This window comes from Scylla paramamosain, chromosome 35 (genome assembly GCF_035594125.1).
Source record: "Scylla paramamosain isolate STU-SP2022 chromosome 35, ASM3559412v1, whole genome shotgun sequence".
Taxonomy (NCBI): domain Eukaryota; kingdom Metazoa; phylum Arthropoda; class Malacostraca; order Decapoda; family Portunidae; genus Scylla; species Scylla paramamosain.
This window is the reverse complement of record NC_087185.1, coordinates 6,165,001-6,190,000: the sequence shown is the minus strand read 5'-3', so window position 1 is coordinate 6,190,000 and position 25,000 is coordinate 6,165,001. Positions and strand designations below refer to the sequence as shown.

General features: G+C 38.7%; 3 protein-coding genes across 3 annotated transcripts in view; 1 reads left to right on the top strand and 2 right to left on the bottom strand.

The window, feature by feature from the left end:
* The window catches only part of LOC135090605 (uncharacterized), a 304,055-nt gene extending 296,485 nt beyond the window's left edge, over positions 1-7,570 (bottom strand). Inside the window, exon 1 of the mRNA XM_063987509.1 lies at positions 7,360-7,570. The gene's annotated coding sequence lies outside the window, so the exon portion shown is untranslated. The remainder of the gene's footprint in view (positions 1-7,359) is intronic.
* Positions 7,571-8,073: 503 nt separating this feature from the next.
* LOC135090599 (uncharacterized) lies at positions 8,074-16,312 on the top strand. The gene is made up of 7 exons (XM_063987492.1): positions 8,074-8,232; positions 9,391-11,432; positions 11,642-11,754; positions 12,114-12,309; positions 12,623-12,793; positions 12,920-13,115; positions 13,541-16,312. The coding sequence occupies exons 2-7, from the start codon at positions 9,400-9,402 to the stop codon at positions 14,339-14,341; spliced, it is 3,510 nt and encodes a 1,169-aa protein (XP_063843562.1). The 5' UTR covers positions 8,074-8,232; positions 9,391-9,399; the 3' UTR covers positions 14,342-16,312.
* LOC135090602 (cilia- and flagella-associated protein 20) lies at positions 16,286-20,808 on the bottom strand. The gene is made up of 4 exons (XM_063987502.1): positions 20,650-20,808; positions 19,756-19,835; positions 19,499-19,610; positions 16,286-18,642 (listed from the first exon to the last, which is right to left on the bottom strand). Exons 1-4 carry the CDS (start codon positions 20,731-20,733, stop codon positions 18,331-18,333), a joined length of 588 nt encoding a protein of 195 aa, XP_063843572.1. The 5' UTR covers positions 20,734-20,808; the 3' UTR covers positions 16,286-18,330.
* Between the last annotated feature and the right edge of the window lie 4,192 nt (positions 20,809-25,000).

The window sequence follows — 25,000 nt, the reverse complement described above, 5'->3', positions numbered from 1 at the left end:
ACGTACGAAAATACAGAATCAGGTATCTAAGATAGCTTATGAAACACCAGTAGTCTGTATTCTCTAGTGGAAGTGATTAGAGAAGAGAGTGACTGGGGGTATAAGTGATAAAATATAGATAAGTGGAAATACAAACAAAGAGAGAAAAAGAAAAAGCATTAGAGAAGAGAGTGACTGGGAGAATAAGTGATAAAATAAGGATAAGAGGAAAAGAGAGAAAAAAAACATTACTGATATCTAAAAGAACAGGTAAACAGGAGGCAACACACACACACACACACACACACACACACACACACACACACACACACACACACACACACACACCTGCACGAAACTCAGCCTCAACATGAAATTTCTCGCCACTACAGGTAAGGATTTAATTTGCAAGTATTGTGCGTCCCCCATTCGTGTAGTGCAAGGTGCGGGAGAGTCACCACCCCCTTCTTGTACAACTGTTTTCCTCCCCTTCTCAGTCCCCTACCCCCTTTTGTATTGTAGTTCTGTTTTTGTTATATTTTTCCTGTTTTTTTTTCTTTCTCTCTCTCTCTCTTTCTCTCCTTTCTTCACTTCTATTATCGTGTTATTTTCTTCACATTTTTACGTTTCATTTATCTTTTAAGGTTTTTCTTCTCCTTTTTTCTTTTTTTTTCTTTATGATCTTATTTTCTTCCTCTTTTTCTAGTTTCTCTTTTATTATATGCTGTTTTTCTTCCTCTTTTCTAGTTCCTCTTCACTTATTATGTTTTCTTTCCCAATCTTTACGTTCCTTATCTTCTAGTGTTCTCTTCTTTCCCTTCCCATTCCTCAAGTTTCCTTTCTAGTGCTGTTTCTTTTCTTTTTTTTTCTCTCTCTTCATGTTTCCTTTTCTTTTTCTCTGTTTTCTTCCCCCTCTTCACTCCCTATATTTTTCTAGTTATTTTTTTTCCGTTTTCTTCTTCCTTCTCCTCCTTCCTCCTTTTCTTCTAGCACTGTTTTCTATTTTCTTCCCTCTCCTTCCTATTTCTCTTCTAGTGATGTTTTCTGTTTCCTTCCTTCTTCTTCCTCCTTTTCTAATGCTGGTTCCTTCCTCTCCTCTTCCTTCTCTATCCCTCGTTCGAATCCCGCTGCAAGTATGAAGACAGTCTTGCTTATATTATCTTCTTTTAACGTAGGATCCGATCTTGTACGAATATTTAGCTTAGACTCATTAAAACCTCTATTACTATTATTACTATTACTATTATCAAGGGTGGCGGTGTCAATGCTCATTTGTTCCGTCAACCTCCATGAATACCTGGTACAATTACTCCCCCCTTTTTTTCGTGTCTCCTCTTTCACCTCCATCATTTCCGCTTCACTTCCCGCCTCTCCGTCACACTTCACGTCGCTTTTTGCCCGTCCCTCCGCCACCCGCCTGAGTAATTTACCCTTGAATAGCTTATCACCTCATTCTACGGCGCCCTCCCTTCACACCACGCCTCTCTCTCTCTCTCTCTCTCTCTCTCTCTCTCTCTCTCTCTCTCTCTCTCTCTCTCTCTCTCTCTCTCTCTCTCATTCCTCCCCAGCGCCTCTCTCTCCTCCCTCCCTAGCGTCCCTCAGTCTTCCCCAGCGCCTCTCCCTCCTCTCTCTCTCCTCTCCCGTCTTTTACCCCCCTTCCTAGCGCCCCCTCTCTCCCTAGCGTCGTGATAGAGTCAGGATATTAATGCTCTCCCCTTTCCCCCCTCACCACTCTCACCTCCTCTCAGTCCCAGCCTCCCATCCCAGTCGTATTCCGGGGAAGTAAACAGATTTACATTCGCTACAATGGACTTAATGTGCCAATCATGTCTCTTTTGATATTAGCAGTGCCTGGTCTTGCGCTGTAAAAACAACACATTCACAGGAGGGAGAGGAGTGTGGTGGGGGAGGGTGAAGGTAAAGGGGAAGAGGGGAAGAGGAAAGAGGGCCAAGCAGAGTTAAGAAAAGGGTTGTTAATTTTTTTTTTTTTTCCTTACTTCCTGATTTACTTATTTTTCTATCTCTTTTCTCGGTGTCTTCCTTTCTGTTGTCTCCTCTCATTCTTCTTTTCCCTCCTTTCAGTTTCCCTTTTTCTCGCTTCACTGGTTCCTCTTTAATTTCTTCCTTAATTCTTTTCTTTCTTACAGTATCCCTTTATCTCTCTTAGTTGTTCTTCATTCTTTCCTTCTTCCACTTCCTTCTTTGACTTTCCCTTCACTCCTTCCGATTTGTCCTCTTTCCTTTCCTCTTTCCATTCCTTCCTTTATTCCAGTTTGCTTTCCCTCCCTTCCTCCCATCCTCTTTCCCTCCTGCTCCACTTCCTTCTTCGACTTATCCTCTGTCTCTTCCTCACTCCTCTCTTCCCATTCCTTCCTTTATTCCAGTCTCCCTTCCATCCCTTCCTCCCATCCTCTTTTCCGCCCCTTACAAACATTACTGAAAAAAATAAATGAGTGTAATAAAGGATAGTAAACTTAACGTAATTTAGTAACATTCAAGTGAAAAATGCTACGTATGATTCAAGGTTTACTGAGACATTTTTTTTTTTTTCTTGTTACTGTTGATACTTTTTTTTCATTTTTTTTTTTTTTTTAGAGGTAATGCACGAACAGTGGGGAAAAATCATGTGTGCTGTGAGGATTGGGTGACCACACTAAGCTGACGCCATCAACGATACAGTCTTGCCTTTTTTTACTTGTCGTTCTTAGCGTCACTGGCAGCAGCGGTTGGTATAGACTGAAAGCAAGCAAGTATATTTCAATTGTTTTAAACGGGGAGGGGGGGGGGGGTAGTCTGGTATTGCTTATAATTTCCTTGTATTTCACTGTAAGTATGAACAACTGGGTTACAAATTTTGGTATATGTGTATATCATTTCTTTTGTTATGGTTTTAAGTGCTTTAGACTCTAACTAAAGGAAATTCACCTTCTAACCAACAGAAGAAGAAGAAGAGGAAGAAGAAGAAGAAGAAGAAGAAGAAGAAGAAGAAGAAGAAAGAAGAAGAAGAAGAAGAAAAGAAGAAAAAGAAGAAGAAGAAGAAGAAGAAGAAAAAGAAGAAGAAGAAGAAGAAGAAGAAGAAGAAGAAGAAGAAGAAGAAGAAGAAGAAGAAGAAGAAGAAGAAGAAGACCATGAGAAGAAACAGGTGAGGATGTGCTGGGGGAATGAAGCTTCCGGTGTTGAGAGAGAGAGAGAGAGAGAGAGAGAGAGAGAGAGAGAGAGAGAGAGAGAGAGAGAGAGAGAGAGAGAGAGTGTTGCAGCTCAATCAGTCAGTCAGTCAGAAGCTCGGTGTAAAAGAAACTCACTCGTGTTTTTGAGCAAGTAATTGAAAGTAGAAACAGGATATTTGCCAGTGGCTGCTGAGGCTTTTAAGAAAATGACTGTAGCAGCACTAAACTCAATTGAAGGAAACAACACACACACACACACACACACACACGTTGCCTCACTTCACAGCTCCCATTTTCTTTAAGGGTACAATAGGTTTAATGTAATTACCACAGAGCAATGGTCGTTAATGGATGGGTGGGTGTCTGTGCTATTTGTATTATGTGAGGTTGTTATCGTTATTGTTATTTGCATTGAAGTGATTTTTAAGCTTGTCCTGTCGCTGATGCTTGGATGATAAGTTTATTTTATGTCATATTACTGCTGCTGTTGTTATTCAGTTACTCGTAAGTGTGATTCATAGTTATCTGACTGCTAATGGATAAACGTCAGCTTAAATCTATGACTTCTATCTTGCTTTACTGTTATTGTTATTATTTCAGATTGGTAAGTGATATGAAAACTTATCTGGTTGCTAACTCATGTATGTTTGTTATTTCCTTTTATCACAACCACTGCTGCTGCTTCTGTTGTTGTTGTCGCTGCTGTTGAAATCACACTTTGGCTGCCTGTTATCCTCCTGACCAATCAAAAAAGTTATTTCCGCAAGCTTCTTCCACAGTGATTGGTTAACAGGCAGGAGCAAAACCAGACCTCTGATCCCTCAATGCAGAGGAGAGAAAACCATCGCTGCTAAAATTACGAAAGAGACAAAGGTGAAATGAATCTCGCTGCAAATTGCAATGCAGCTCAGCACAAAAGCATTCACTTTCGCAAAGCCAGAAATAGTTGTTCACTTTGCATTTACAACCAAGGAAGATGAACGCTGAACAACATTTACACAACAGTAGAAAACGAGGTAGCTGGGCATTCTGCAACACAACACTAAACCAAAGTAAATAATTTAGAACATAAGGGGAGTTGCGAGAAGCCAGAAGGCCTATCGTGAATAAAACCTACCTACTTATATCTTCACCTCTCATCCCTATCCATAAATCTACCTAATCTTTTATGTCTCCCTGGTGACTCACTACTAACAACCTGATTAATTATTTTATCTCACTCATGTCCCACTTCATATGCGAACCTATTCCTTCCTATCTCCTTTTTAAATCTAATTTCATCAACCTGAACTTACATTAAAACCACTTCATTGTTACAAAAACGGATCAGGCTCTGAGAGGTTCACCCAAGACTCACAAAGACGAATAATAAAAGTGCACCACAACTCTGAGGCTTCGCACTATAGGAGCCTCATTACTCGCCCATGCAATAAAGCTGAAGACACGCGAGCCAGCCATCACGCACCTGAGAGTTGCATGTGCGTCGTATGCTGATGAGGAGATGTCATCAATGGAGCTGTTTTTATTCCTGACACCTCCAGAGATAAGACAGCGAGGCGGCCAAAATTATCCCTCCATCTTCATTTGTCACTAAGACGCCATTTAAAGCCAGCCATGCGATATTTCTCCTTCATCTTCCTTTGTCTCTTTTTTTCAGGATATGAAGTCATCGCGATGCACTTGGTTTCCTTGTATTGCGTCCAGCTGGTTATTATGTTTCCTCGTATCGTGTCTGGTGCGAGCATAAGAAAAACCTCCATTTACTCATGATTTTCTAAAAGAAACTGACGGTACTCAGGCAATTTCCTAGAGCGTGCAGAAAGTTGGTTAAAAATACGAAGCAAGGCAATAACCAGCCAGCAGCCGCCCACTCATAACCTGCAAAACCGGACGCTCCTCAAGTTTGTAATTAGGTAATTCCATGGTTGAGTGGAAGGACAGAATTGCATGCTTTATGAGATGTAGTAATTATGATATGATAAATAATCTCTGACAGACACGCCTATCAAAGGCTTGATAGCCAATTAAGCTGCAAATGAACAACTTAATAACTATCATCATAAATCCTTCAAGACGGTAATAAATTTTCGCAGGAAGCAGGACATTCTCCCCTGCGTCAGACAAGGGCATAGAGTACCACGAACTGCCGCTAGGGGCACGCCGACCCAAGCTGCTACGGGAGGACACACCACACCTCTCCCGTAGCCTCTCAGTACCATAGCCTCCATTTCAAACCTCATGCAGTAATAGGTGTCATTTATGCGTAATACAGCCAAGAGAGGACGGGAAGGCCAAGAGGGAGGCAGGGGAAGGGGGGGTTAAGACACTGTGGCCGGGCGGCGAGGCGGGTTGGGTGAGCCGTCGCGTGCTCTGAGTCAACCAATCTCTGCCTGAGTTTCTCATCTCGCTAGTCTCGACACTTATCTTCACCGTTGCCACAACATCGCTACACCTACCAAAATTTCGTAAAATTTACCTATATCCTCTATTCTTAACCGTATATGAATCTTATCCCCTGTGTTTTATGTGTTTTAGCAGGCGTGCGTGCCGTGTGGGGAGTAACGCGCCCACACAATGCTTTCCTGTGGCGGGGAAGGCAGGGCGCGCGAGGGTAACGTGCCAGTCTTGGTAACACTGGCCGAGGCTGGGCGATACAAGCAATTATTGGAGTCCGAAGGGGTAAGCAGGTGCTCTTTTTACTCCCACTTTCTCTAATGAAAAGATAAAAGAAATGAACAATGTGAAAGAAGGAAGGTGCGATACAACCACCCTCCCTACAGCCTCATTGCGTGAGCTTTTAACAATACTCTGCCATTCACGCGTTCACATTAATGGCTGCACGCACACTCGATTCCTGTGTGTGTGTGTGTGTGTGTGTGTGTGTGTGTGTGTGTGTGTGTGTGTGTAACAACTGGCAATATTGTAAGTGATAAAGTAATTATTACACGACTGAGATATCATGTAGCCTCTCTCTCTCTCTCTCTCTCTCTCTCTCTCTCTCTCTCTCTCTCTCTCTCTCTCTTATGTAGATTTCAAACACACACACCGCCTATACCGTACATTATCAGATCAAAGTATTATTATTATTATTATTATTATTATTATTATTATTATCATTATTATTATTCAGCATCATTACCAATAGCATAATCATCATCATCATCCCTTCCAGTATAATCATTATTAAACATTAAGTGGATCATAAATTTTCTATTGTTACCCATTAGAGAGCTACGTTTTCTGTGAGTTATTTCGTGCGGGCAAGAGAGGCCTACATTTTATTCCCGTTGAAATTTTAATCAAGGGTAAGGTATATAATGTATCTTTCATTATAAATTTACCTGGTTCTTCTAGTATTTATACCCTCTTATTAACACATGATTGCAGTTATGAAAAATGTCCTACCCTATGCATAGCTAGCCGGCCGAGGTACAAACATAGTGATAACACAGTAATGTTTAAAGTAAAACCTTGTTCATTTCGTTTTTAAAGATTAATTCATCATTACAGTATATCAAGATTTTGTTAATATAGAGGTCAGACATAAAGATAAGTGCAAGTATGTGTGTTTATATATATATATATATATATATATATATATATATATATATATATATATATATATATATATATATATATATATATATATATATATATATATATATATATGAAGGATTGGCGGACGCGCCAATCCTTCACAATCTTTTGAGTATCTGGTGAAAACTCGAATTTTCAGGTCATATTGGAAATATTAAGAGCCTCTAACACTAAAAAGCAAAACACAACACGTACTACCCACCCCCTAAGTAACGTACTTCAAACATAGTCAACAACATTTGTAACAATGGAAAAACTGAAGATATACATCCGTATACAGTAATTAAACCATTAATTATCATGATTGAAAAATTAAACAAACACCTCACCATATATGTACAACCAACATTAAAATTTCTCCCAGGCTGGTGAGCTAAGGGTACTTTTGAATTGCCTAACGCCACATACATAACCTACTAACAGACTTAATGACCATGATCAATTAATTATATCTATCATATATATATATATATATAATATATATGGCTTCCTTCACTCATATGTCTGTCTGACTGACTGAACTGGCGAGGTGTTGATGGCTGGAGTGGCGTCGTTCTCGTCTAAGCCAAGCCAGCGCCACTAGCAATACATACTGGCCGGTGTTGTGCACACGTACTCGCGCTAAAAACGTCCCGGGAGGTATTCCATACTTCACACACAATATTCACGGTACACAGTAAACAAAATCACTTGTTAGTCACTGCACTTATAAATCCAACAATTCTTTTTCCTTTCTTCATCGCATGATTACATATTTTTCTTCGACTAAGCACAAAACGGGAGAATATTTTTCAGATACATGTCCCCTCTTAGATTAGTCACTCCTCTTATCGTCACTGCGCATGCGTTGTGGAGAAAAGCGCGCCAAAACGTTCACTATCATCAAAATTTAACGTTCTTATTACTGATAATAAGTACCAGATTATTTGTATCTGCATGGATTTATATTAAGAAACTATTGCTGTTACGTTACAATATGATATGTGCATAAGTGAAAATGGTATATAAAAATGTGAGATGTGTTTTCCGTACATTTTCTTATATTTTCCCTTCTTTGTTATTCTATCGTTACGAGTGTGGAGTTCGGGTGGCTCGGATGTGTGTGTGTGTGTGTGTGTGTGTGTGTGTGTGTGTGTGAAATACGTTCTCCTTCCTGAATCCCTATTCTAGATCGACAAGCATAAGAATATAAAGTTTTCACTTTTTTTTTTTATAAGATAGTAACTTTATTTTTCCTTTGATATATTTATCATAAGATATGTTTAGCCTTCACTTTCTTCAGTGTATGACAAATGATGGACTTAATCTTCCATTAAGAAGAGAATAAACATTTATCAGCAGGATCTCTCGGAAGTGCGTCACAGCTGCTCAGGGTTATGGCCTCCAGCGCTCCTTCCTCTCATATATTTTAGCTTTTAGCACCTCGCCAGTCTCGTAATTGGACGACGTTCATTTTCTCGCCAAAGACAACTACGTACACTAATGAACAGTAAGTCACGTGTGATCGTACTATGTAGACTCTTATAAGAACAGCAGGCTTGTCAGTACTTCCTGATACGCCTTAATTGAAATAACCAGGTTTTGTCTCCATAAAGACTATTATTTCTACGAAGTGCCATTTTAAGTTCAAGGATTGTTTTTAAGTTTACTTATAGATAAAGAGGGAAGGAGGTGTTGCAGTAGAGAATACAATAGTAGGCATCACAGTACCTTATTTCACCCTTTGATCACACATGTTTAGTAGAGATAATAGTAGTGATTGTGATATTGATAATAATAGTAGCAACAGTGGTAATTATATTAGTAGCAGTAATAGTGGGCCTTGTTCTAATAAGAGAAACCAAAGTCAAAAGACTTTTCCAGATTTTTTCCTCATGTGCCTGAAATATGGAAAATGAATGATCTGTGATTCTGCTGTTTTAGAATACATCTCTGTTTGACCATTTTATAGTCAGTAAAGTGAGCAAGAAAAATTAAGTGAAATACAGAAACAAAAGAGCAAATACGCACAGATTGTATTTAGGGCACTCACCAACACCTGTTTTCTTTCTGCCATGGCTTGATGAACACACTGTGACGTAGATATCAGTTGATACTGCACAATCTCAGGCTAGAATATTCATTCTTGAGCCATGTTGTACAAGTCTTGAGAAGTATTTGGCAAGTTCAGCATGGCCGTGAGATGTTTTTCCACATTAAATCACTTTTCTCGTAATATGTTGCTCATCAGATTGAATCCAGAACATTCATAGTAATAAGGTTAATATTACCCTTAGGGATGCAGTGTTCTCAGTTGATTTACTACTCTCTTCTTACACAGTCAATAATAATGCATGATATGACAATATTAACCATTAGGACTAATATTACTGCATGATTAACATGAAGTTTATAAATTCATGGGATAGGTTATGTTAGAAAGGTAAAATTTCATTGATTTTGTCATTTGTCATGTCTGAAATTGTATTATACTGATATATATAAAATGTTAAAAGATCTGAAGCACTGATTGACAATCACTTTTCATGAATTTAAAGCAAACCTAAAGTCACACAATGATAATAGTCACAAGCACATACTGTATTTGGATAACTAAAAATACCTATGAGTTCTGTTCTTAACACTGACTGAATTCTTCATCTTCCAGATTTGAGGAATGGAGCACTCAGGGGATCAAACAAAGATTCACTTCAACCCAGACTTCATATCAAGAGGCGGAACACTGCCGCCAAACCAGCGAGTTCACATCAATCCAGCTTTCCTTCAGAAATCTCAGCCACAGAAGTATGTCACCCCTGCCGTGCCCTACGCCCCCAGCACAGGCCTTGGGCAGCACTGGCAGGGACTGACCTCAGGGACTGGTGGACCTGTCTCTCAGATGAGTGCCAGTCTTCTCCATACACAAGATGGAAACACAGCTACAAATGTATATTCCTACAGTTCAAAGACTCATGACCGTACAGTACTAATTAATCATCCAAAGAGCCATAGTAATTTGTATAGAAAGAGTAATCTTTATAATCCATATGATAAAAGTTTTTCTAGACATAAGCAGTTACCGCAGACCCAGAACATTGCTACTAAGAACCCAGGAGTTATGAAGCATCCTTCCACTTACTCATGGAAGGCTACAAATACCATCAGTGGAGCTTCATATCAAAGAAATTCATCCATGTCAGTGAGTGGCCCAAGTAATTATGCTTTCCCAAATCCAGCATCTAAATACTCTTCAGTCAATAAATCTTTGATTCGCACCACAATTGCAACCAGAGTTGATGCCAGTCAAGGAGACACTCAACTTAAGAAAAACAACCCTCTTGCTTCACATTCTAGTCTTCACCCCATCTCCTGTGACAAGAGAGATGCTCAGTCAACAAGATGTTTGGTTAAGGTCAATACAACTTCAAATCTGGATGTTCATAAAGTTAAGAGTGAACCAGCACCTCCCACAATAGTGCCACAAGGAAATTCTGGAAAAGTCACACAGAATGCAAGTCAGAGTTTGCCAGTCATGAAAATTCAGAGTGAACCAAAGCTTGCTGAAAAATTACCACAAGCTGCAGGAGGTGCATTGAAAACAGGTGATTCACTTAAAGCACCAAAAGGAGAAGTAATTCTAACAAGTAGTCCACCAGAAACTCAGGTCACACTTTCATGCACCACATTCAAACCTGTTCAAGTGACTCCAAATCAGAAATGGGTCAGCAAAACTAAGGTGGTGGATTCTTCCAAAAAGCCAGTAGAGACAAAAGGTGTCAAAAGTGGTAGTGCAAAGATTGTATTGAAAACCCCAAAGCAGAAAGGCAACTACAAAATCATAACCAAAACAAAACTAGTGCGGGTTAACTCAAACAGTGCAAGCAAGAACAAGGTACAGCTACAGGCAGTGACTCGAGGACAAGTTCAGTCAGCACAAACCCCAAAGACAACCCATGCTTCTCCAAGAGTGGCAGCCATTTCAAGGCATCAGAAGATCTCTCCACTGATCAGAATACATCAGACTGCAGCAAGATTCAGCAACAAGAAGAAGTATTCAGTTCTGTCTCACACAAAACTCATAAGAAGGCAGAGTTTGACAGGTAAAGCTGGAACACCTGGGAAACCAAAGTACACAGTTAACACCAAAACTAAGCTGATCAGGAGGAGATCCAACAGTGGCACAGGTGGCCCTAAATCTGCAAGCAAAATAAGTGAATCCAAAACGAAAACTAGTAAACCAGAAATCGAAAAGCAGAAGAAATTCCATGTCCTCTCAAAGACTAAGATAGTGAGAAGAAGATCCAGTTCGGGTACTTACAAAGCAGCTTCAGCACAAGTGGCAACACCTGGACATTCTAAAAAACGTGCCATTGTAAAGCGACACAAGTTGGTTCGAAATGTTTCCTCACCTTTCCTCAAACATGAGACCGCAAAGTTCCCAAGAAGTGTAAATACTGCCTTCAAAGTTATAAATACCACCAAGTTCTCAGCCAAACAAAGGATTGCCAAAGGAATTGTCTCCAAGTATAAGATCAACCGATTGAAAATGGAGTCTTATGATGGTTTTAAGAAATATAAATGCTTTGATCGCTATAAAGTTAACCGATTGAAGCTAGAATCTGTTAATGTGCCTAGGAGATATAGAATGTTCAGTGGTTATTCTTCTAAAGCAGTGCCGAAAAACAAATACAAGTTCCAGAACAAGAAAACGTTAGTTCTTGCTTCTATTTTCAGTTTAATACGTTATGCATATTTCTTGAACTTATGGAATTTTTGCGCTTTGGAAAAATTAGACATAATGCAAAAAAATATGTAAAATTTTTTGAGTTTTCATTTAAATTTGACCATGATTTGTGTTGAGGTATTGCTGGTTATTAATCATTGATTGTTTGACAAAATAGTGTTACTTGAAATTGCAGATCGAAGCACTCAGACAGATTCATCAACATTGGTGGAATACTTTACAAGTCTACCAAGACATCACTGAGGAAACAGCTGCCTAAAGTTAATGAGACGAGCTCAAATAAACGTGGTAAGCTTATCCTGTCAGTGTTCAGATAACATTTTATATTACTGAACCCTTAAAAGTTGTATTAAGGATAGTTGCAATACAAGTTTTACATTACTGAACCACTGGGTTGTTTCAGTGATATGATGCCAGTGTCATAGTTATTAATGTCAGCCTTTACTGTCCACAGGTAATTATAGAATGTTTGATGCTCTTCTGCCATCACTGGTTAATGTCTGATGTCCACCAACCAACATCAACCTTGTGTGACCTGCCTATCACATGCACATCTGATTTGTGAATCAATAGTCCATTATACTTGGGTCTCAAAAATGTACTGCTTTGGAAGATGTCATGTTCTCATCTTTTACTTACTTCTCCAGGCTCAACCTGCATTGTGCTGCTGCGAGGGGAGAAGTTCCACCTCACAGCCGGAGGAAGAACACTGCAGCGCGTCAAGGACTCCATGTCATCCAAGAGCAGCCTGCCCAGGGTGCATCTGGGTGGCCTGACTTACTCCCGCACCAGGACAGGCCTGTATGAACTGACCAAGACTCACCAGGCTCGTGCAGTCCTGAGGTATCTGTTTATCCTATGTGGCATCCTCTCTATCAGATTACTAGATTTGTTTTTGTATAGAAAGAACAATTAATTTTGGCTAATTCTCACTGACAGGTTTTGTATTATCATATGTCGATACTTATCATTTGACTATTCATTAAAATTCAATGGTACGCTTTCATAGACACCACATACCGATCTTGATTTCCCCATGCATTGTTGGGGAAAAGTGCCTGCATGGTATACCATCCTGGATGAATGCTGTACAGGATGGTAGATGATGGTATTATTACACCCTTTTTATATTCATAACACTACTATGTTCCCACAGCTCGGCCAGACACCGCAGCATGGTGACACTCATGCACAAGAGGAAGAAGGCATCGTTCCAGAAGAGGAATGAATACTGTATGTTCTTCAATCGCTTTGGCCGTTGCTCAAAGAAGAACAGGGGAGAGTGTCCTTACATTCATGATCCAAGTAGAGTTGCTGTCTGTACAAGGTAAGTGTACAAATCAGCATTCCAGTTATAAATAATTAAACTTTTAAAAGATAAAAACTTCTCTTCCAGTACATGTGTACAAGTAACCGAGTGAACAAACTTTCTTCAACACTTCTTTTTCCACAGATTCCTGAGAGGCCGCTGCCGTGTCAGCAACTGCCCATTCTCACACACAGTGAACCCAGACAAAATGCCAGTGTGCTCCCACTTCCTGCAAGCTGCCTGCACCCGAGAGGACTGCCCCTACCGCCACGTCAAGGTCAACCCATCAGCCCCTGTCTGTCTTGACTTTGTCCATGGACATTGTAAAGCAGGGGAAGAGGTTTGTATTATTTTTGTCCCACTTCTAAGCACAATCCTGTCAGTGTTAGTGGGACACAGCCTGGCCACAACACATTACAGTTGAGAGGATGCTGCCTTTGTATTCCCTTTGCATCATAAAAAAATTATTAAAAAGGACAGAGTGAGAGGGCTGGGGATCCTTTCCTCTGTATTCTATTCCAAAAATTCCCTTGTTATATCTTCCCCTTTTTAAGATGATCTCAGTTTCTTATATAAATAGATCTGAAATAACATATATCCCAAATTATTGGAAATTATTTAGAATTCATGTTAATTATAAAATCATGTACTTTTCAATCCCAAACAGAAAGTTCCTCTGAATCATATTTTGTGTAGTTATAGAGAGAAACTGAGATGCGAGTGACTGGATTTATTTTGCTATAAATGAATTCCATAATTTTCCAGTGTGACAAGCAGCACATTTTGATTTGTGAGGAGTTCAAGACTGGCAAATGTCCACGAGGAGCGGCATGTCCCTTGTCTCACCATAAAGGGCGAAAGCGGATCAGGAAGGTATCATTCTCAAAAGACTCCAACAGAAAGTACAACATATCCATATACAGGAAGAGAAAGAGAAGTGAAAGCCAGGAGGTGTTAGGAGCACCAGTGACCAAGAAAAAAGTAGAAAAGAAAAAGCAGGAAGTGAGACCTAGTTCTTCCCACCAGAGATACTTCCATGTTATGGCATCTGAAGAAAGTGAGGATAAGGACACAGAGGATGCTCCTGATAATAGTGAGCTGGATGATAATGCAGGGCAAAGGGTGCTGCATGAAGAAAGATCTCAACATATCACCAAGACACGACCAGAAGCTCAAGGTCTCGGGGTTGAAGTACAAAAAGACAAAGTAGTATGTGATAATCATAATAGTAAATCATCCTTTCAAGAAACAAGGTCTAGAGTTCTGAAAAAAATTGACAAGATCAAGAAATCTTATTCTGCTTACAATTGTGAAGATTGTAGTGAAAATCCAGAAGATTCAGACATCAGTAGTAATGTGGGAGACTGCAGACATGAGCCTAAGGATTCCCATCATGCAGGCAATACTAAGAGAGAAATTGCTAAGTCTGACACTTACGCAGCAATTGGTGAAGTGTCAGTGCAGGACTGCAGTGACACCAAAGATGCAGACAGTGATGCTAATAGAGTACAAAGGCCTCCACTTCCAAAGAGATTGCCATCTTACATCCCTCTTGACTCTGCATAGGAGAAATGTATGGCTTGTGATGTAACTGTGATACAACTTTAGCCTTGAAGGTAACACAAATACGGTAAGTACTCATTTTCTACGTATAATACAAATATTTTTGTCTGAAAGTTTTTGTGCTAGTTTTGCAGTTTTCTCCCACTTTTTGCTATACATGTTTGATACTGAAAAGTTAGACTTGGAAATGTTATGTAGTCATTTGTAGAGAATATAATAAGCAAAAATGGTATTATGCTTTACAGAAGCTCAATACAAACTTAATACCTAGAAAGTAAATAGATTTAACAATTCATCCTTGCAAGTGCAACATTCATATGCATAATAATTCTGTTGTGAATGGTCTGCTGCAGGGATAACATACCAGGTACACCGTCAAGCATCTTGGCCATGACATAGGTGGCAGGAGGAGTCAGTGTATTCAAGCCCCCATGCAGTATACATATATAATACATGTGCATACTCAGCTAAAGGTTAAGGCTTGTAGTGTGTTGCAAGAGCTTATACTGTGGCCTTCTCATCCCTTGTCTTCTGTTTCATAGCTGAAACTCTCCATTGAAAATTTATTAGGAGTTAAGGGAAGGCCATGATCAACAACTTGCAAATCATGGAGCACACAACACAAACCTTGGCACTGTGCCCACACATCAAGGCACAAAGCTGGGAATACATGGAGCATTGCCTTTGTAAAACTACCATTTCTTCATAGTGCATCCTTTCAACAGATTTTATGGAGAATTGCTTGCTATCAGAAGTGGTTTTTGACCAATGAATTCACCCAAAATGATTTAGAGGTGTTACAAAGGTCATACATTTGTAACAGCACCTTCATGCCCTTGTAGTTCTGGTACATTTATCAATGAAAAGTACTCTCCCTTAATAAGGATTTCTCAGCTGGATTTTTGTGGAAGAAATGGCAGATTTACAGTGGAAATGCTCTCCATGTAATACTGGCAGATGTATCTATATTGTTTGCATGAACATTTTTTGCTTCCTCAGGATGCTCATGAGAAATTTGTTTTCTTGTCCTGTTGTCAACACCTTTCTTGTACGAGACAAGTCAGTGTTGTCTTCTTGTGTTGATTATGCCTGGAATTATCTGTGTAAGCTACAGAAATAAATCAACACTTCTCAAGTCATAGATGTCGGGAGCTAAAACCAATTAATACTTATAATTTTTTGTTCCCATTTTCATCATTTCACAGTAATGACAATATTGGTACTAAAGGTCCATTGCTTTAATTTGCTCCACCATTATCTTAAATGTCACCATATATTGTGGCAGTAATCTGTGTGAAATGCTACATAGATATACCAAAAATAAGATTGAGAAAGCATAATTTTCTTCCTGTAATGTTAAGTACCACCAGTTTTGATTTTGGATTTGTAGTTTGAACCAAAAAGGATGAAACAAAGGTTTGTGCCAGAAATTATTTTTATGTGGATTTCCTTCATGGATGTTAGCATTGTAATAAGTGGATTTGTATTTTTGGAGGTAAGGTATTTGTGTTTGATTTTCTCTGTGTATCTACATCTTCAAGGTTTACTGGAAGGTAAGTAGTAACTTAGAATTCTGTTTGTGATGACTCCCAAGCTGATGTTTAGTTGGTGTTCTACAGGAAATATTTCCTTCATAAAACTGTCCTTCCTTCAAAGTGTTGTTCATTTACAGAGATTTGGAGAGATTCTTGTCCAAGAATTTCTTAGAAAAATAATATTGTCTGAAGAGTTTTTTATTAAATCTGCATTGAATGCATCACAAGAGGAAAACAGTTTTACAAAGGAAGCACTCACAGTATAATACCAGCTTTAGATTGGAAGTGAGGTCTGGATCTTGGATGTTGAAGATGTGATACAAAGTCAGTGTGATACTTTGTCCATTTTGTGATGTCATTTTGTGAAGTAATGTGTTCATAGATCTGGAAGAAATAGGTTTAATAAGACTACTTTTTTAATAAAGGTGTATTTATTCAACTTTGTGTTTGTTTCCTTTGTGTTGTCATGAAACTGACAAAAACATGCATATTTTTCTTTATTTGAGATAAGATGTATTGATCTAGATTAGTTGTGCATTTTCATAGTGAATATGAAATTCCAAGCACACATAATGTCCTTCAAGATTTCAAGTGATTGATATTCTCTTCCTAATACATGTATACCTACTGATGGTTATATAGCAAAAATAACCATAACCTGTGAGAAGCCAACAGTGAGCTGATTAAAGATAAGAAAAAGAATGAGAAGGAAGTGGATGAGAATTCGGTCAAGACCAGCTGATCAATGGAAGATGGTATAGCTTCTGTAATCATTACATACTGAAAGTGATTATATTGTCTATCCATCAATCTTTCTAATGTCTCACTCCTTCTAGGAGCATGACCCCAGCAAAAGAACCTCCACCTTCCCTATCCAAACATTCCCTCACTGCTTGTTCAAACACTTGGCCTTTGCTAACACCTGTTTCACTTATATACTTCTTTAACCTATCCTTCCATCTTCCAAGTAGCCACCTATTAACACCAACTTTGCTTACATACACCTTCTTCATCAACTCTTCACTTCAATGCTCTTCGTACTGTCATACATCTCTGTGTTCCTTCCTACAATTTAGACTTCCTTGGACAGGCACTAATACCACATAACACATCCGGACTCACTACTCTCATCCTCTCATCACTGCATAAATCTCTCTTTAATTATACAATACAAGGAACTGTGATCAGCAAAGTCCAATATATGTATAAATATAAATTATAGCTAGAACTAATGAGGTTCTGGAGGAATTCAAAATAATTCCACTTCCAATCATAACCTCTCCATAAAATCAATCATACTACTTCAATATACTTTACATGTTTCCTCTTCATACATAATGCTCCTGAAACAAAATAATTATCATTTCAAATGAAAATCTGCAGTAACCAGACCCTCCCTCCTTGGCAAAGTTGCAAGGTTCCAAGGTCTTCAGCTCACATCCTATAACTACTCTCTGCTAGGTGACCAAGGGCTACAGCACTAGAGGAGACAAGCCCAGATTGTCTCCACAAGGCAAAGATTTGAACCAGGATCTCTTAGTTATTAACAAAAACTTTAATTCTGCTACATCACCACACCATGAATAAAATAAATAACTCAAAACAAACAATAGCATTTTTCAATATGTAAATAATGAAGCATGGGAAACTACAGAATTGCTTCCAATTTTATTGGAAGCAGGAGCTGTAAAAAGTGCGTACAAAATTGTGAACATAAGTAGGTAGCAACGATTTGGACATTCCTTGTAATTTCCAATAGTTGTCTAAGTAAAGTGTTCTTACTGTCAATGGAACGAAGTCACTAAAAGACTGTGTGACATAACCAAGGTGATGTGAAGGTGCTCACTCCCTCCCTGATACAGAAGTGTCACTCATGAGCCACAAATGCATGCAGCCAAGCAATCTTAAGCTGAGCTACCCAGGCCTAGCGGTGCTTAAGTATGTGGATAGCTGACATAGAATCCTTATTTTTTACTTTGGCTTCCAGAAATCATAATTTAATTGGGTTACCCAAGAGATTATTATAACAGACCATAGAAAATTTATCTGCACTTAGCCATAGGGGATTTACTCTTTTAATCACTAAAGAGCAGTGGAACTTGGAAAATTACTACAAAAGTAGGCCATCCTCAGTGGTTCCCATTAGGTGCAGTATATATTTTCCTAATATATTTTTAAGGCCTGTCCTTCAATAAGATTTGATTACATTACATATGGCACAGTATTTTCAATGAAAAATATGTGCACCATCATCCCATTGATAAAATACAGAACACACACACACACACACACACACACACACACACACACACACACACACACACAAACACATATTTACCTCAATATTTTCTAAGAGCTGTGATAAAAATAAACGACTTAGAAAGGGTGCAAAAATTCTGGTTATGGATTTGAATGTAGTCAATATATTCATAATTTATAACCAAGAGTATGAGGTTTCTAAATGGCAGATTTGGCCTTTGTTTGAACAGGGAGGTACAGTTTGAACTCTGCAGGTAATTCTTCTTCTGAGTAAAGACGATCAGCAAAGTAAACTCTTCTAATGCGGCAATTGGCATGGATCTGAACCCTCAAGGTCTCAACATAATTGGTTCCATAAGCTCTTCTCACAAAGTCAGCAAGGTTGAACACAATCTGGTTCCATCCCTCATCCAGACGCATAGGCATGGTACAGATGAAAGGCTTCACTCTCGTTGTGGACTGGTAGTTGCTGGCACGGAAACGTCGTCTGACATTCTTGTCATCCAAAACCTGTAATGTCATCATTAGTCACTGTTGTAACTTTCACACAGAGCAAACATGACAAATGTAATGGACATGCTACAACTAACAAACTTGATTCTGAAATTATAACAAAAGATCTTTTGTATATCATAGAAAATGTCAAGATTAATTAAATAAGGTATACAAGAATACACAATTGAAAAAGAGAGAGAGAGAGAGAGAGAGAGAGAGAGAGAGAGAGAGAGAGAGAGAGAGAGAGAGAGAGAGAGAGAGAGAGAGAGAGAGAGAGAGAGAGAGAGAGAGAGAGAGAGAGAGAGAGAGAGAGAGAGAGAGAGAGAGAGAGAGAGAGAGAGAGAGAGAGAGAGAGAGAGAGAGAGAGAGAGAGAGAGAGAGAGAGAGAGAGAGAGAGAGAGAGAGAGAGAGAGAGAGAGAGAGAGAGAGAGTCCATAGCAGGCTTGGGTTCGAGTACATAATTTTGTATTCAATTACAAGTAGGATTACATTATAAGATTACAAGTCCAAGTAAAAGTACTCCATTTTTTTCAAATGAACTCGAGCCTAAGTATGAGTACTTTGTGCTGTATTCGAGTTCAAGTACAATTTTACTGACGAAACCAACTTTTATTTTTTTCAACACCATAGTGTGTGTGTGTGTGTGTTAAACCCAAGAACGAGGGCAAGTACGAGTGCATGATATCATGTACTCGGGTATGAGTATGAGTACATGTACTCAGACCCAAGCCTGGTACATAGTGCATCAACAAAAACCACATCTGGTTCACAATGACAAAAGAAGAGGGCTGCTGTTCAGTGGTAGGCATTCCTACAGACAAATATGACAAATATGAGAGGAAAGTATTTCTGTGATTGACTGAACGATTACCTGAACTTCAAATGTGAAATATTTGTTAAGATTTTTGACGATCATTACAAGGTACGGCAGTTTTATTCCGAGGGTCTTCTTAGGATCAGCGGGGCATGTGATGTATGTAGTGCTGGAAAGAAAATACCAAATCAACATGCATACACAGCAAAATATGCATTTCAAGCAAAACAAGCATCACTCATAAAATTGTGTATGCAGTCATGATATATGGAATTCCCAATTTATGGATAACAAACAAACTGCAGGATACAAACCTCACATTTACACCAACAATCTCCAACACCAGTGACTGAATATCGTTGTCTGTGATCCTCTTGATGTGTCCATTTCGAACCTGCAACAAATTACTTGCATCACCATCATGAATATATTGCACAGATACCATTAACAGGAAATTATGACTTATTTGCCTAAGTAAGGAAAGTACATACAATGCTGAGTCACTAAAATTTTGTCACATCACTCCCCAATGATTCCAGGACAGTGATACATTTGGCTATACCGATCATGGACTGGTCTGGGTCTAACTATTTTTCACCTCTCTATCATTTCCTGAAGTAAAAAAGTAAAAAAAAAAAATATGAAAATACCAAGGAAATGTTGTGCAAATTCTTTTATTTTTATTTTGTCCCATTACCCAATGCATGACACCCACCACGTCCTGCAGATGACATGACACTGGGTTCAGCCGTGCAGGCATGTGTATGTTGGCAGCGTCAGACAGCAGGATGCGTATGTTATGTCACAATGCACAGACTTGGTATATTTCATTTCATTGGTTCATTTGTTTGAGTACAGCCAATCAGCAATCAATAACCACAAACTATGAATATGACTGTATCAACTGGAAAGGCACAAGGAGTCTGGTATCTGACTGTGTGAGGATGGAAGTCATGTGCACTTTTGAAATTAGGTTAGGGTAGATTAATTTACGTTGTTAGGTTAAGTTGGGAATTAATTTGATTTATAAACAATTTAATGGCATGATGACCCTGGAGAAAGTTGTAGCTACCTGGCTACCTGCAGAGCCTGACAAGCAAGGAACTGGCTACCAAGGACCTAAATACTTGACTGGACGTGACTATCAGGGCGCCCTATATCCAGCTTTCCTTTTTTTAATACATGGTAAGTAAGACGTCATGACTCACCTTTTTGTCCCATATCTGTAAAGGCTTGCTTCCTATACTGTATAGGATAGACAGAAAGCCGCTCTGAAAGGTGTTCTTGAACATGATAGTGGTTTGTTGACAGTGGTCGCTATGGCGGCGTGCTCCTTTTGACTTCGGCGCCGCCTTTCATTCGGCTCCAAATGGTTGTTCTCCCTCATTTAAATTTTTCCTCTTATTTATTGCTATTTCAATTATGTTATTTTATTCTATTTTTTTTCTTAGTTTTTGTGCATGGGTTTTGAGAATTAATATATGGTTTCATTTGTCTTATTTTTTTTCCTCTTCAAGTTAGATCTTATGTACGTTCATATATATATATATATATATATATATATATATATATATATATATATATATATATATATATATATATATATATATATATATATATATATATATATATATATATATATGTAGTGTGTGTGTGTGTGTGTGTGTGTGTGTGTGTGTGTGTGTGTTTTGAAAAGTATCAAATCAATAATCTTCGTTCTTCCTGAGCACTTATATTACACATATAACAAAATTTCACTTCTGTCTTGTCCTTGGCTCCAAACCATAATTTTACAGTTATTTCCTTCTAAACAAAATAAAAATAAAAAAAGTTATTTTGATCATAAAACTTTGCTTATGTTGTTAGAAAAATTAATTTACATTTTTGCCTTATTTCATTATTGTATGGGTTACTATTGGTTTTCATGTCAGGTAAAGATCTTTGCAAAATCTCAATCGCTTATCTAGTTGCTTTTGAAATGTTGCAAATAAGTTAAAACAGTGAAAGAAAGAATATAAAGTGTTTTAATAAGATCATTCTTGAATTGACTAGATCTAGCAAGAAATTTCTCATATTTAGAGGAATTTGCTTACATTTCAGCAGTCTCAAATCTTCAACAATGTTCTAGAAGTTTCTAGAACATTTTAGAACATTCTTTTCAATGTAAACATTTCCAGAATATTCTAGAACTTTTTTAGAATACAGTTAGAAATATGTAGAAGTATCGAATTTTCTAGAATCCACAATAATTTTCTAGAATGATTCAGAATATTCTAAAGTAGGTTCAAGAATTTTCTAGAAAGATTCAGAACATTCTGGAACACATTCTAGAAAGACAAAAAATATTCTAGAGTACTATTTGACAATATAAAAGTAGGGGCTCGTATACCACCAATCAGTTCTGCTTTGGCTGCCTGAAAAGACACATCACAAGATGTGAAATGGCATCAAGAGGCTGCATTCATTCTCTAGATGCATTCTGCTTCATATGTGGTCAATTCATCAAAAGAACAAAGAAGTTCTCTGTGACAGCATCTGAAAAAAATTGTGAAATTTAGCTATTTTGGGGCAAGAAATCATTCTAAAAGCCACAAAAGCAAAGTTTGACTGGAATAATGGACATTTTCTATTATTTTGCAATGAAAAGAGTTGGAAAATAACACTTGCTTGTGAAAGACAAAAATAGTGTTATCATCCTCAGGAGATCCATCCACCTGAAGAACTGGCCAAAAGCTGTGTGAGCTGAACCTTCTCATTATTATGTGAGAACAGTCCTTCATGCATGTTCACTGGGCAGATGAGACCCCCGTATAGGGTAAGCAACAGGAAGGATGAGAAGCGCTGGCGGAGGCGACACAGAAAACCTAACTTCATGGAAGCTGTATTAGTATGAGAAGAGGTGTGAAATTTCAATTGAGAGTCTTAGTAGACAGTCTGAGCTTGCTCAGTGCAGAGGAGGGGGAAAGTTGACTCACCGAAAAAGAGGAGATGGTTAAGACATGATAATGCATAATATATAAGACACAACAAGACAGTGTGTTCTCACACGTCACAAATTAGGTAAATAAGACATGACAGGCAATAAGAAAGACAACACGAAGAATGGAAGGGAAAGGCTTCTGGCGAGGACGAGGACTAGTGAAAGACATTTGCTCCGTTACTTAACTATAGAAAATATAACCACCAGAATGAGTTTAGCAATAAACTACAAGGTCAACCGGTTTTCAACCAGTCTATACTGCTTTGAAATAAGTTGCTTGTGAAATTTGTCCCACTTCGTACGTGTCTCGTATCGTGCGTTATTAAGGTAAATCACTGAGGCGAACTTCTTCTGTAAGTTTTATGTAAAACAAGTTAGCACCATAAACTACTTATCAATTAACTCGAAATATAAATCTATTGAGTAAATTGCACCTTAATAAAGTGATTGGCTTATGTGTAGATATTTATATTAATGTAGCCACGTGTTGCATCCCGTTACGTGTTGTTTCTAATTACGTGTTAAAGTGTTCAGAGCGCGTGGTGGTCATGGAAGTTCCTGTGTTATACAATTACACGGACTGAAGAAGACGTGCCTATGTTAAAGTAATGAATAGACAAATAAATAAGTAACTAACTAACTAACGAACCAACTCATTAAATAAATAAATTAATTAATAATAAATAAATAAACAAATATTCGATTAAATAACTAACTAACTAAAATTAAACTAAACTAAGCTAACTAAACAGATAATAAATAGATAAACAAACAAGCATTTAGGCAGATAAATAAACCAATAAATAAACGAATACTTAAGATCCCGTTTCAGGAGCGCGTTTCCTAAGACTCTTGGTTTATTATCTATTTTGTATTCCTCATTTGCAGTCCTCATTAGTAGTGTTGAAAGCTGAATGCTGATGACATGAATAAATGACAATATCTGAACTGTTATCTCTGTAGTAGTGGTAGTGGTGGCAGTAGTAGTAGTAATAGTAGTAGTAGTAGTAGTAGTAGTAGTAGTAGTAGTAGTAATAGTTGTAGTAGTAGTAGTTGTTGTTGTTGTTATTGTTGTTGTTGCTGTTGTAGAAGGAGGAGGCACAGGAGGATGGGAAGGACAGGATGGACGAAGAGTAGGAAGAGGAGGAGGAGGAGGAGGAGGAGGAGGAGGAGAAGGAGGTGTATTTGCTGCACATCTTCACCAAGGCCATACTCGCGCGCTCCCTCCCCTTCTTGCCTTCGTCCTGCTCCTCGTCCACCTCGTCCACCTCGTCTCTTCTCCCACAATGAGGACTATATTCTGAAACACTTCTAGTTTGCACCTTCACTACATTGAAAAGGCTCTAGTTGAAGTTACACGGGTTTTTAATAGCGTTTTAATAGTTTTAGTGACAGATTAACAAAATTTCTTCATTACCAACAGGCGAAACACTCTTGAAAACCTGACTAATGATGATGAGAGAAGAAAGTGTTTCAGAATACTTGCTCCTCGTGACTTGCCGTGACAAGCTGGTGTGTCAGGCTCAGTCATCGTCATCATCAGGCTCTGATTCGGACAAGTACCTCTTTGGACATTCAACGTATGTCCCCCATATGTTTCACGGCTAAGGAAGAAAGAAAAAATCGAGAGAGAGAGAGAGAGAGAGAGAGAGAGAGAGAGAGAGAGAGAGAGAGAGAGAGAGAGAGAGAGAGAGAGAGAGAGAGAGAATAGGAAGAAACGGAAGGGGTGAGTTTTGGCGTTTTCTCCCTCGTGATGAAATTAAGTACCAGTTGTCTTTCTTACTATTGATGGATTAATACAAGAAAAAAATACATAGATAAATAAATAAATAAATAAATAAAAATAAAAACTACGACACTACCGACTCCGCAATGTGTTTTATGGTGGCGCCAAGTGTCATTGCAAGCGGTGAGAGCTGAGGCACTGCTAGGGGGGCGCGGCCTTCAGGGAGACTCAAACGGGCCTCGCACTTCACGTTAGGTAGATCATCAGATTTTGTCAGCGCGATTTATTGTCAACAGCGGCCATAAAGCTTTTCCGTGATAAAGTAACCCCCCTCACTCCAACCTCTCATCTCTGTACCCTTGTTTTGCACATTCATTGTCACTCATATACATACAAAGACACGTACGCGCCCCCACCCCCTCCACGCACACGCAGGATGTGCTGCATATGACTGGGTCTCAGCGGAGAAAACCGGTTTCCGTCATGTCCAAAAGTGGAATGGTGTGTCTGATTCTCTGTGGGACATTTTACGCCTGACCAACACGGCTACGTCTCACATGTCCACCTTACGCCTCCTGGTGACAAGAAGGCAAGTACGCACGACAGTCTATTGAAAATGCTATACGTTGCTAGGTGGCAGAGGATTCTTGAAACTTTAACACTGGCACGTAATCTATTAATGGACCGTCAGGACCTAACCTACCTCCACTAAGTGAAATGTTACTTGCTCATAGACAGACTGTGAGCGTCTTACAAGCGTTCAAGAAAGTTAGTAGCCAATTGAATGTAGTTCCAATCGTCTCCTTTCTCTTATCTTCTAATTTACAAGGATGCAAGTGTGGGGAGAGAAATT